This window comes from Heptranchias perlo, chromosome 1 (genome assembly GCF_035084215.1).
Source record: "Heptranchias perlo isolate sHepPer1 chromosome 1, sHepPer1.hap1, whole genome shotgun sequence".
NCBI lineage: Eukaryota > Metazoa > Chordata > Chondrichthyes > Hexanchiformes > Hexanchidae > Heptranchias > Heptranchias perlo.
In genome coordinates this window covers 32,871,437-32,885,720 of record NC_090325.1, presented here as the reverse complement: position 1 = coordinate 32,885,720, position 14,284 = coordinate 32,871,437, and the positions used below count along the sequence as shown (strand labels likewise).

The following is a 14,284-nucleotide window of genomic DNA, read 5'->3' as shown; positions in this document are numbered from 1 at the left end:
TCACAAGCTTTCGGAGGCTTCCTCCTTCCTCAGGTAAATGTTCAGGAGCTCCTCTAAGCCTACGCATTTATACATATAGAACAATACATGGTGTTTACAGAATGCCCCTGCAACTGCCCGTTGCCAAGGCAATCACCGTGTTCAGACAGAGAGGTGTCACCTGCAGAACCCCCGAATACACATTCAACAAAATGTTGAATGTGTATTCGGGGGTTCTGCAGGTGACACCTCTCTGTCTGAACACGGTGATTGCCTTGGCAACGGGCAGTTGCAGGGGCATTCTGTAAACACCATGTATTGTTCTATATGTATAAATGCGTAGGCTTCGAGGAGCTCCTGAACATTTACCTGAGGAAGGAGGAAGCCTCCGAAAGCTTGTGAAGTTAAAATAAAATTGCTGGACTATAACTTGGTGTTGTAAAATTGTTTACAATTGTCAACCCCAGTCCATCACCGGCATCTCCACATCATAACCATTCCTTCAGGGGAGGCGGGGTAGGGAGTGAGAAAAAAACAGTCTCCTAACAGAAGTGCACAGCAGGAAGAAATTTGTGCCATAATTAGAGAGCTCTTCAGTAAAAGCAGCATGCTGCAGAAGGAAACAATGTTCTTTTTAAAAAAATAATGGTCAAATTATGCTGTCAGCCACATTTCACAGTGCTGCACAATGTCACAGCTAGGAGTGGGGCAGCCCACAGTGAATGCAGTAATCTCACTAATGGAGTACTGTACAACCATGCAGCAGTGTTTGATGCACTGGGTGTTCAGTAAACTATAATTGGCTATTCTGAGCATAGAGCAGAAATGATGAACATAGAACAATTCTGTTTCAGTTCTCCTACTCCAAGAAAAATTATAGGGGGATGTGTCCTGTCCGACAAACCGATTTAATAAATATACGACCAAGTGAGGCTGAGTGAAGAACTCGCTGTCAGCCATGAAATACTGGATGAATCACCATTGGAATCTGTTACAAGAATATTTTTTTAAGTTAAGAAAATGAATTCAATTTACATTTGACAAACCAATTTATCACGATATAAGTAAAGAATCATAGATTCATACAGCACAGAAGGAGGCCATTCAGCTCACCGTGCCTGTGTCAGCTCTTTGAAAGATATATCCAATTAGTCCCACTCCCATGCTCTTTCCCCATAGCCCTGCAAATTTTTATTTTCAAGTAAATAATCCAATTCCCTTTTGAAATTTACTATTGAATCTGCTCCTACCACGCTTTTAAGCAGTGCATTCCAGATCATCATAACTCGCTATGAAAAAGAATTTCTCCTTATTTCCCCTCTGGCCCTTTTGCCAATTATCTTAATTCTGTGCCTTCTGGTTATTGACTCTCCTGCCAGTGGAAACAGTTTCTCCCTCTCCACTCTATCAAAGCCCTTTATAATTTTAAATCTTCTCCTTAGAGCAGAGTTGGGTACGAGAACAACCCCAGCTTCTTTAGTCTCTCCAGGTAACTGAAGTCCCTCATGCCTGGTACCATTCTAGTAAATCTCCTCTGCACTCTCTCTCTAAGGCACTAACATCCTTCCTAAAAATATTTGATGTTTTATTCCCATCGATATTTCCAATGGTTAAAGTGCCTGAAATACTGTGGAGTGGTATTCTGCCTCTCAATTTGCCTTCAATAGCAAGTGTGTGCTGCTGTTCATCTGTCGTCTTCTACTACAAATTGAAGAGAGTTGTTTTGTGATGAAGGTAGAGTGTTTCCAAAGAGCAAAATTGTTGCATAATCTATAGATAATAGAACGGTTTCACTCTCTAAGGAATATGGAAAACTAAACACCCATTAGAATGAAATTGTTGTTCAGAAAGGATTGCATTCTGAAAAATTCTTCTTTAACCATTCGGTATTTCTCCCCTGAAAAGCTAATCAGCTATGATTATTTGGCTACGCAGGTAACTGCAATGTCATTGTGGAACTGAGTATTACAGAGGAGGAAAATCCTAGATTTAGGTTACTGTACCCAGATCACAGCCTAGAAAGCAGAACCTAACACAAAACTTATTACTGAATGGTGAAGTTCAATGACTGTACATTGGATATTATGAGAAAAAAAAAGCAGTCTTACTTAATAACCCCCTCTCAACAAAGAAACAACTGCAAAGAACCATTTTACAGTTTATCTTGTTACCATCTACAAACAGTTCATACAAACTTCCTATAATTAGTAAGATAACTGCCTGTCTGAGATATTATATTGTAATTTACAAATGACATTTTAAAAAAAAATCTGCTTCAGCCAACTCTATATAGTTGGAGATGTTGGTTAAGAAATGCATGAAGTTTCTTTCTTAAAACAATATCTTTTTCTTGAAACAAGAAAAGCTTTGTACTTCATTATAATGAGTTTAGTGTGTTCCTTAGCTGGGGGCAGCACTTGTTCTTATTGCACATCCAGCAGTACACAACTAATGTATTGTAACTAATTCAAAATATACAGGTTAGTCAGGTCAGGGTGGAAGGAAGGCTGGATGCTCTGCTGTGGTTGATCACATCCTTTCACATTCTGTCCCTCTCACCTTAGGACTAAATAGATGAGTTGGGGAAACAAAGCATTCAAAGAGCCACGCTTGAGTCACAGAGATGCTGATTGGCCATTCCTGTTAGGGAATATATCTTTGTAGCTGCAGTAGGGATGCTGCAATTAATTTTGATACCTCTGGACCATGTAGAGGATCTCAGTGGTGAACACTGTCCACTAATGTGGGTGGACAATGGATATGGAAAGGATCAGTGTTAGTTGTGTTGAGTCCTCATAGTCAAATACTTGCCAACACTCTCTCGGGCCACATATAAATTATTGCCACTTGGATGGAGTGGGGTACAGGAGGGCTGCTTCCATCTGTGGAATCATACCCAAAAATAAGTCAGTGCCTTCAGGAGAAAATTTAGGTTGAAAAATAGTGAACATTGTGTTTTTCAGGTATTTTTCATCCCATTAGGCTGTAACAATAAATTTGTCGTCTTCTGTGCAGGCAAATGAGCACAACAGCATCCCGGACACTGAGCAAACAGCGGAAATGGCCTACGACAGCTTAAAGGTATGAGATGAGCCAATTTTTAAAACATTTTTTTTATTCGTTCATGGGATGTGGGCGTCACTGGCGAGGCCGGCATTTATTGCCCATCCCTAATTGCCGTTGAGAAGGTGGTGGTGAGCCGCCTTCTTGAACCGCTGCAGTCCGTGTGGTGAAGGTTCTCCCACAGTGCTGTTAGGGAGGGAGTTCCAGGATTTTGACCCAGCGACGATGAAGGAACGGCGATATATTTTCAAGTCGGGATGGTGTGTGACTTGGAGGGGAACGTGCAGGTGGTATTGTACCCATGTGCCTGCTGCTCTTGTCCTTCTAGGTGGTAGAGGTTGCGGGTTTGGGAGTTGCTGTCGAAGAAGCCTTGGCGAGTTGCTGCAGTGCATCCTGTGGATGGTACACACTGCAGCCACTGTGCGCCGGTGGTGAAGGGATTGAATGTTTAGGGTGGTGGAAGGGGTGCCAATCAAGCGGGCTGCTTTGTCCTGGTTGGTGTCGAGCTTCTTGAGTGTTGTTGGAGCTGTTCTCATCCAGGCAAGTGGAGAGTATTCCATCACACTCCTGACTTGTGCCTTGTAGATGGTGGAAAGGCTTTGGGGAGTCAGGAGGTGAGTCACTCGCCACAGAATACCCAGCCTCTGACCTGCTCTTGTAGTCACAATATTTATATGGCTGGTCAAGTTAAGTTTCTGGTCAATGGTGACCCCTAGAATGTTGATGGTGGGGGATTTGGCGATGGTAATGCCGTTGAATGTCAAGGGGAGGTGGTTAGATTCTCTCTTGTTGGAGGTGGTCATTGCCTGGCACTTGTCTGGCGCGAATGTTACTTGCCACTTATCAGCCCAAGCCTGGATGTTGTCCAGGTCTTGCTGCATGCGGGCTCGGACTGCTTCATTATTTGAGGGGTTGCGAATGGAACTGAACACTGTGCAATCATCAGCAAACATCCCCATTTCTGACCTTATGATGGAGGGAAGGTCATTGATGAAGCAGCTGAAGATGGTTGGGCCTAGGACACTGCCTTAAGGAACTCCTGCAGCAATGTCTGGAATAGTACTTACAAAGCAACCTGATTGAATGTATGTATGTGTGCTGCTAAGAGTAAGAATAAGCAAGTTTCAAGGTTGACAGGTCCTAGGACTATTTCTCTGGTATGATCCAATGTAACAAGTCATTTTTTAAAAGCTTTAGATAAAATATATTACATTTTAAAAAGTACAATAGAATTAATGGCATGGGTGAATAATTTCGTGACGGGAAGGCCTCTGAAGGTAATACTCGTACCTCTGCGGATGGAGGAAAATTGAAAATATTTTTAGCCCATTCCCCCATCTTATCATTTCCCTTTGCAGCTTCTTTTGATCTTCTGTACAATTAACTATACCTCCTATTTTGGTATCATTTACAAATTTCGACATCACTCCCACTAGGCCTATATCCGAATTGTTGACCTACGCAGTGAACAGTAGTTGCCCCAGAACTGAACAGGGGGACACCAGTACCTACTTCCAACTACTCTGGAAAAACTGCTCATAACTCCTACTGCCTGTTTTCTCCTTTCTAACCAATTTTTAATCCAATTTTCTATCCTTCCCCTAATTCCATGCCCCTTAATCTTAAGGGGCATGGAATTAGGGGAAGATTACTAATGAGAGGCTTTCTTAAAGTCCATGTACACTACATCCACTGCATTTTGCCCATCTACTATGCCTGTTGCCTCCTCAAAGAATTCTGAGATTTGTCAAGCACCATCATCCCCTTTGGGCTGCTTCTAACTAGTTTTCGATTTATCCAAATATATGGTAATTTCACAATTAATTAGAGACACTCAAATTTTCCCTGCCACAGATATTAATCTAACTGTCCTGTAATTACCCAAATTAGCTCTGTCTCCCCTTTTTTTAAAATGGGGGCTACTTTGGCCACTGTCCAGTCCTCCGACACACATCCACACTCAATAGAGCCCTGAAATATAATTTCTGGGACCGCAGCAATTCCCTCCCACATCTCAGATAGGAACTTAGGAACAGGAGTAGGCCATTCAACCCCTCGTGCCTGCTCCGCCATTTGATAAGATCATGGCTGATCTGTGATCTAACTCCTTTGGCCCATATCCCTTAATACCTTTGGTTGCCAAAAAGCTATCTATCTCAGATTTAAATTTAGCAATTGAGCTAGTATCAATTGCCGTTTGTGGAAGAGAGTTCCAAACTTCTACCACCCTTTGTGTGTAGAAATGTTTTCTAATCTCGCTCCTGAAAGGTCTGGCTCTAATTTTTAGACTGTGCCCCCTACTCCTAGAATCCCCAACCAGTGGAAATAGTTTCTCTCTATCCACCCTATCTGTTCCCCTTAATATCTTATAAACTTCGATCAGATCACCCCTTAACCTTCTAAACTCTGGAGAATACAACCCCAATTTGTGCAATCTCCTCGTAACAACCCTTGAAATCCGGGTATCATTCTAGTAAACCTACGCTGCACTCCTGCCAAGGCCAATGTGTCCTTCCGAAGGTGCGGTGCCCAGAACTGCTCACAGTACTCCAGGTGCCGTCTAACCAGGGTTTTGTATAGCTGCAGCATAACTTCTGTCCCCATGTACTCCAGTCCTCTAGATATAAAGGCTAGCATTCCATTAGCCTTATTGATTATTTTCTGCACTTGTTCATGACACTTCAATGATCCATGTACCTGAACCCCTAAGTCCCTTTGGACATCCACTGTTTTTAACTTTTTACCATTTAGAAAGTACCTTGTTCTATCCTTTTTTGATCCAAAGTGGATGACCTCACATTTGCATACATTGAATTCCATTTGCCACAGTTTTGCCCATTCACCTAATCTATCAATATCGCTTTGTGATTTTATGTTTTCATCCACACTGCTTACAATGCCACCAATCTTTGTTTCATCGGCAAACTTAGATATGAGACTTTCTGTACCTTCATCTAAGTTGTTAATAAATAATGTGAATAATTAAGGCCCCAAGATAGATCCCTGCGGGACTCCACTAGTCACACGCTGCCAATGTGAGTACCTTGCCATTATCCCTACTCTCTGGCACCTTTCGCGCAGCCAACTTCCTAACCAAGTCCGTACTTTTCCCTCGATTCCATGGGCTTCTATCTTAGCTAACAGTCTCTTATGTGGGACCTTCTCAAATGCCTTCTGGAAGTCCATATAAATAATATCCATCGACATTCCCCTGTCTACTATTTTAGTCACCTCTTCAAAAAATTCAATCAGGTTTGTCAGGCACGACCTACCTTTCACAAATCCATGCTGGCTTTCTCTGATTAACTGAAAATTCTCGAGGTGTTCAGTCACCCTATCCTTAATTATGGACTCCAGCATTTTCCCCACAACAGGTGTTAGGCTAACTGGTCTATAATTCCCTGGTTTCCCTCTCTCTTCTTTCTTAAAAAGCGGAGTGACATGTGCAATTTTCCAATCTAGAGGAACAGTTCCTGAATCTGGAGAACTTTGAAAGATTATAGTTAGGGCATCTGCAGTGTGCTCAACTACTTCCTTTAAAACCCTGGGATGGAAACATCTGGTCATGGAGATTTGTCACTTTTTTTAGTGCTATTATTTTCTTCATTACTGTTGCTTTACTTATGTTAATTTTTTGAGTCCCTGTCCCCGATTCAATATTAGTTTTTTCCCTAGGATGTATCTTGGGCCCTGATGCTTTGACATCCTTTAGTCTAACTAACTTAACTAAAATTTTATTTTTATCAATTATCTCGCTCTCAACCACTTCAGGATTCACCTCCTCTTTCCCTTTAGCAAAGACCGATGCAACTTTTTGATAACCATATACAAATTATCATTTGTCACCTTTCAAGAGTCCCACTTTTCTTTTTATAATTCTCACTTTACTGAATGCTTTACTGTTCCTTTTTCATGTTTTTTTATTTTTTTCCTATACTTCCTCTTAGCTTTCCTTATCCTGCTGTTAATTTCTTATATTCTCCTTTAGTTTTTAATTATTATTCTCCTCTTCAATTATAATTGGTTTTTAACCTCTTTATCCATGGCATCCTAAAACTATAAAGAATCTTACAACACCAGGTTATAGTCCAACAAATTTATTTGAAAATCACAAGCTTTCGGAGGCTTTCTCCTTCGTCAGGTGAATCTCCTTCGTCAAAGCCTCCTAAAGCTTGTGATTTTCAAATAAATTTGTTGGACTATAACCTGGTGTTGTAAGATTCTTTACATTTGCCAACAACAGTCCATCACCGGCATCTCCACATCATCCTAAAACTACTAATAGTTTCCTTTTGTTTAATGGAATATTCTCATTCTCTACATTAGTAATCTCAGAAAAATCTCACTACTGCTCTAGTCACCAACACCAACTTGCATTTATGTAGTATCTTCAACATAGAAAACATCTCAAGACACTTCACAGAAGTGTCATCAGACAAAAATTGACAGAGCCAAAGAGGGAGATATTAGATGAGGTAACTAAAAGCTTGGTCAAAGAAATAGGTTTTAGAGAGGATCTTAAAGGGGAAAAGAGACAGAGAGGTTTAGGGAGTGAATTCCGGAGCTTAGGACCTAGATTGCTGAAGGCACAGATGTCAATGGTGGGTAAAGGGAGTAGGGGATGCACAAGAGTGCAGACTTCCCTTTAAGATGAGGATGGAAGAAAATTGGTGTAAGAAAAATAAACATTTTTGTAGGAAGGAGCTGATTGGTGATGTGATAGCTGTTATCAGTCACCTGGCCAAAAGCTTGTACCCACCTGTGACTATTGAAAATGCTTGCAAACCCCTTTTCCATATACTAATGTTACATCTTTGGTTTTTTTGATATACCACAATTTTCTTCCTCTACTGAAGATGGTGTGGCATGCTGGGGATATGGATCCATAGGTACTGGCAGCCTCTGGTTTCTTGCCCAAATGTCAATTCTTCATGTCTGCGCCCAGTCAGAGTATCAACACATTATTTGAGCATGGAAGGCATCGCAGTTAATCTTGTCCATGAAGAAACAATTTCCAGCAGGAGGGATAATGATTGGTGATTTTGCCACTTTCAAGTCTTAGGGATGCTGGAAGAAAAATATAAATAACAGGCTATGAAAAATGCAATTGGGGTGGTCGTATGAAATAGTAAACTGTAGTTGAATTCATTTATTGTATGATGACACTTGTGGACACTTTCCAATTCCTTACCATTTCACAACAATTACTAGACTTCAAAAAGTAGCTCATTGGCTGTAAAGCACTTTGGGATGTCTTGAGGTCGTGAAAGGGGCTATATAAATGCAAGTTTGTTCTTCTTTCTTACAGCGACAAGAGCTGGAATCTGAAAACAAGAAACTGAAGAATGAACTCAATGAGCTGAGAAAAGCCGTAGCAGCGAGGGCGATTGAGGAAAACCCAACCAATGATGCAGAAAATGCTTACAGTGTACTGCTAAATCAGCTGAGGGCAGCCAATGAGGAGCTAGAGGTTCGCAAGGAGGAGGTCCTCATGCTGAGAACCCAAATCATCAATGCTGCTCACCAGAAGGTGACGAAAAGCGTGTTAATGTGCTTTGATATACAGCAACAACTTCTCTCTTCATTTAACCTTTCTTCCCCTAGGTCCATGTTCCATATTCTCCTCTTTCCCTTCCCTTTTCTCCTCTGCCCTTTGCTTTTTCATATTTTCAGTCTTGTTGTTTTAACTTGTATTATCTGGAATCCTTCCTCAATATAGAATAGAATCATAGAATGTTTACAGCATGGAAGCAGGCCATTCAGCCCATCGAGTCCGCAATGGCTCTATGCAAGAGCAATCCAGCTAGTCACACTCCCCTACCATATCCCCTAGCCCTGCAAATTTTTCCCTTTCAAGTACTTGTCCAGTTCCCTTTTGAAGGCCATGATTGAATCTGCCTCCACCACCCCCTCTGACAGTGCATTCCAGATTCTAACCACTCGCTGTGTCAAAAAAGCTTTTCCTCATGTCACCTTTGGTTCTTTTGCTAATCACCTAAAATCTATGTCCTCTGGTCCTTGACCCTTCTGCCAATGGGAACAGTTTCTCTCTATCTACTCTGTTCTTGATTTTGAATACCTCTATCAAATCTCCTCACAACCTTCTCTGTTCCAAGGAGAACAACCCCAGCTTCTCCAGTCTATCCACATAACTAAAATCCCTCATCCCTGGAATCATTCTGGTAAATCTCTTCCGCACCCTCTCTAAGGCCTTCACACCTTTCCTAAAGTGCGGTGTCCAGAACTGGACACAATACTCCAGTTATGGCCAAACCAGTGTTTTATAAAAGTTATCCATGATTTCCATACTTTTGTACTCTGTGCCTCTATTTATAGGACCCGGGATCCCACTTGCTTTTTTAATCGCTTTCTCAACCTGCCATGCCACCTTCAATGATTTGTGCACATATACCCCAGATCTCTCTGTTCCTGTACCCCTTTTAGAGTTGTGCCCTCTAGTTTATATTGCCTCTCCTCGTTCTTCTTACCGAAATGTATCACTTTGCATTTTTCTGCATTAAGTTTCATCTGCCACATTTCTGCCCATGCCACCAGCCTGTCTATATCCTCTTGAAGTCTATCACTGTCCTTCTCACTGTTTACTACCCTTCCAAGCTTTGTCATCTGCAAATTTGGGAATTGTGCCCTCTACACCCAAGTCCAAGTCATTAATTTATATCAAGAAAAGCAGTGGTCCCTGTACCGACCCCAGGGGAACACCACTGTACACCTCCCACCAGTCCGAAAAACAACTACTCTCTGTTTCCTGTCACTTAGTCAATTCTGTATCCATGTTGCTACTGCCCTCTTTATTCCAATCGCCCATAATCTTGATGATAAGCCTACCACGCGGCACTTTATCAAACGCTTTTTGAAAGTCCATATACACCACATCAACTACATTGCCCTCGTCTACCCTTTCTATTACCTCATCGAAAATCTCTATCAGGTTAGTTAAACACGATCTGCCTTTAACAAATCCGTGCTGGCTTTCCCTAATCAATCCACAGTCGTTCAAGTGACTCTTAATTCTGTCCCGGATTATCATTTCTAAAAGTTTCCCCACCACTGAGGTTAAACTGACTGGCCTATAGTTGCTGGGTTTACTGTTACACCCTTACATCCTTTCCCTCAGTAGATTTGACAGGCTGCGAGCACAGACCTAGAGGAACACAGGTTTAAAATTAACAAGCCTCAAGTGAGACGCGATGGAAAGAAATTGTTTTGTTTGTGGGTTTTTACTCTGATATTTTTCACGTGGTCATCAACAAAAACGACCTCTGTAAGCGAACCCTATGATCTGGTAACAGAATGAGTCCAGGAGTTGAACAGAGACACACCACTGTATTTATCTTATTGGATATGCCATGAGTGCTCTTGATCTCCTAGATTTTGAAAAGTGATAGAATAAACCACGTCTTAGGCAGTAACAAAGACAATACTGCAGATTACAATAGTTTACAGAACACATGTATTCCAAATCCAGGTCAAAGCGATATTAGACCTCACTGTCCCATTTTCCCACTGTTTCCGTCATAATCCCGATTGATTTTAGGCAGGATCATGGAGGAAAATTCCCCCCTGTCCCCCCAAACAGTATGTCTGTCATTCCCCCTTGGCATGTCAACAGATTCCATCTAATAAATGTCTAACCAAAAACTATTTGTCATCTCACTGTAAAGCTCCTTTTGTCCTATAGGAACATTCACAGAACAAAGCAGACCATTGTGTTAAATTGTTCACATTTGGAGTGCAACTATTCTTAGCAAATTCTTTTATTTCCATGGGAAAAAATCCTTTCCCATTCAATTCATAAGATAATTATGGATGAGGAAAGCCATTTTGCCCATCTTAATTCATCCATTGAGAGAGATCCTAATGCTCCTCCCCCACCCCTCCCACCACCATTGTAGCATCCAGTTTTTCTTAAACTAGGGATTTTGACTCTGCTGTTCTGTCTTGAAGTTTATTCTACATGTTGATCACTCTTTGTGAAAGTGAATTTCTTACTTTCTGTCCTAAAGTTACTGTTTACTGGTTTGAAGTTATGTCCCCTAGTTCTACTCCCACAGTTTAATTTAATTTAAAGTAATATTCTGGGTTAACTTTTTCTAAACCTTTAACAATCTTGTATAGCTCTATAAGATTGCCACTCAGACGCCTCCTTGAAAAGCCCCAGTCTATCTAGTCCTTTCCTCGTAACTCAAAACCCTGACACTGGGGATCCGACTTGCATCTCTTCTCTGCGCTGCCTCCAGCACTGGAATGTCTTTTTTTTTGTTTTTTGGTGACCGGAACTGTAAGTATTATTCAAGGTGCAGTCTGACCAGAGCACTATACAATTTGATCAGTACCTCCTCTGACTTATATCCTCTTGTTTTGGCTATGTAGGCCCTCCACCACCTTCTCAAGTGCAACAAGGATGAGCAATAAATGCCGGCCTTGCCAGTGATGCGCACATCCCGAAGAATGATAATCAATTCTATTATTTTACCTGGAATGGAAATAAGCCTAATGGACTTGGGCTTCATGGTTCTAATAGCCTTTTTGTGTTCCATGCTTTCTTGTGTTCCAAATGGAACACACATTCTGCTTGTGTATTTGGAGCTGAATACTAATGTGACAGTGACTAAAGTTTAAATTGATTGCCAGTTTGACATGATTAGAATTGGGACTAAAACTTCCTACTTCTCACATGTGAGCACAGAGCTAGAAGGACACTGGTTTAAAATTAACCAGCCTCAACTGAGACTGGAGATGAGAAGAAATGTTGTCAACTCCACACTCTCTTTCCCCCCCCCCCCCCCCCCCCCAACTGAGGAGTGGTTTAGTATGTATAATAAAATGCCGGTCAAGGCTGGGTCATTAATTGCTACAAAAAAGATCTGATTGGGAATAGGATTGGAGATTATATGGATATGTGTAAACTGAGCTGACCAAATGCTGCACAGGGCACTGCTGGATCTGGAGGAGATCAGGCCAGTGTTCAACAATGGAGATGGATGAACATTCTGGAGTTTTGTTTGATTGCCTTTGGGTATTGGGGATTATTTATGCAGAATTTTCCCTAGTGAGATTAAACAGATGGGGTTGACACTACGGTAGGATAGCTTATACATGGTGAATGCCAGCTGTGGGCTTCATGGGTCTCATAGCCATTTTGTGTTCAATCCTTTCTTGTGTTCCAAATGGAGCCCAAGTTTCTGCTTAATTGGGCCATTGCAGTGCTCCTGATCAAGTCAAATTCTCACTAACTTATTTCTCTCATTGCAGGATAACGTGACTGAGAAATACGAGTGGAAAAGAAGTAATGAAAACATAGAGAACGATGATGCCATTGAGGCTTACAATGGTATATGTGAGACTAACAGGTAAGTTGGTGTTTGGTCTATCCATACTGCCTCTCCCTCTCTCTAGTGTTCATTTCCCATAACGGCCCATGGGTTTACCCATTTTATATCCACATCTTCACGTGTCCTCTTTTATCAGAACAGGAAGAGGCTGGGGCATTTATCGTGGGCCTGATGTCCTACAGATACCTGACCAGTACAGTAGACATTGGCGTTTCCACAATGCTGTCTTTTTAAGTATTAAGTTTGAATGGAGCTCATACTAATGGGACGAATGTTAGTTCTCCTTGCTGCTGTGGAAATTGTTAATTGAAATGGATTTGAGGACTTGCAACCAGTTTCTAGCTTCTCAAACTGTGTACTGTACATATGAACAATAAGAAATAGAAGCAGGAGTAGGCCATACAGCTGCTCGAACCTGCTCCTCCATTCAATAAGATCATGGCAAATCTTCAACCTCAACTATACTTTCCTGCCTGATCCCCATATCCCTTGATACCCCTAGAGTCCAAAAATCTATCCATCTCAGCCTTGAATATATTCAATGACTCAGCATCCACAGCTCTCTGGGATAGAGAATTCCAAAGATTCACAACCCTCTGAGTGAAGAAATTCCTCCTCATATCAGTCCTAAATGGCCGACCCCTTATCCTGCAACTATGCCCCCTAGTTCCAGACACTCCAGCCAGGGGAAACAATCTCTCAGCATCTATGCTGTCAAGCCCCCTTAGAATCTTATCTGTTTCAATGAGATCACCTCTCATTCTTCTAAACTCCAGAGAGAATAGGCCCCTTCTACTCGATGCTCGCTCACACCTCACTCTGTCACCCACCTTCCCACCCATCCCGTCTCTCTCTCTCGATGATGATCAGGGCCATAAATCCGTGTTGTTTTTTCTCTCCTGTTTCTTGGCCCTCAACAATGCTGCAGCCAACTGTAATACTCTAATCACTCTTATCGCTGCCTCAGTGGAAATTAGTTATTAGCACAAACCGAATCAAACCTTCTTGGTCCCACAGTTTATTTATCACTGAACCATTGGCAGACTGAAGAAAGGATTTTTAAGTGGTGATCAAAAAGCTGATTGTTTTTGAGAGGAGGTCTGTAAAATCCAGTGATCCTCCCATTAAAATAGTTTAACCAATTATTAGTGGCCATTGGTCAGCCATACAGATTGCCTGATTTTGACAAACTGCCCACTAATTTTTACTATTTATTACTCATTTGAAATTCTTGTTCATAAAGGTCATAATGTGAGAGAGTGCAGTCAATAGAAATCTCACCTTTCTGAGCTTGGCTGAAGTACTTTGTTGCAGGGTGAGCTTTGCTTTGCTCTGACCCATGCTTTACTTCAACTGAGATTGTTCACTGCTATCACTTGATACAAAGTGGAGAAATGTTCCATTTCCTGGTGCTTCATCATCTCTCAGCTTAGTATTTATACATGTGCACACAAGGACAGTACAGATTCTTCTTTCCTCACTGTTTTGCTAATACAAGTTGAGTACAGGTGTACAACACACTAGCCCAATCTTCATAGTGTTTTTACATCCCTTTGTCTGTGGGTTTGAGTGAGACTTGCCAACTCTATTGATGTTGGCCTAAATTGCTTGGGTAAATAGGTAAATCTCCTTATAACTTCTACTTGAAAAAGTCCTACTTTGGTTGTTCTCTGAGATTGTTTCTCAGTTATTAATGTTACTGTTAATGTTGTGGGAATGAAAGCCATAATTTTTTTTTGTGACATGGTGTTCTGTCTTACAGATGCAGAATGTTTGAGTTTAGTGTCCCTTATGTTTTAATCTCTCAAATATTGGCAAATATCTGTGTGTTGGCAGAAAGGGAAGGGAATATATCTTCATAGCTGCAGTCTTGCCGACAGGTCATGTTT

At 41.4% G+C, this 14,284-nt stretch overlaps 1 protein-coding gene across 1 annotated transcript in view; it reads left to right on the top strand.

Moving 5' to 3' along the window:
* The window catches only part of myo5b (myosin VB), a 260,378-nt gene that overhangs the window by 207,250 nt on the left and 38,844 nt on the right, over window positions 1-14,284 (top strand). The window contains exons 27-29 of the mRNA XM_067983571.1: window positions 2,995-3,060; window positions 8,351-8,572; window positions 12,316-12,413. Coding sequence (XP_067839672.1) covers window positions 2,995-3,060; window positions 8,351-8,572; window positions 12,316-12,413 — 386 coding nt within the window. The remainder of the gene's footprint in view (window positions 1-2,994; window positions 3,061-8,350; window positions 8,573-12,315; window positions 12,414-14,284) is intronic.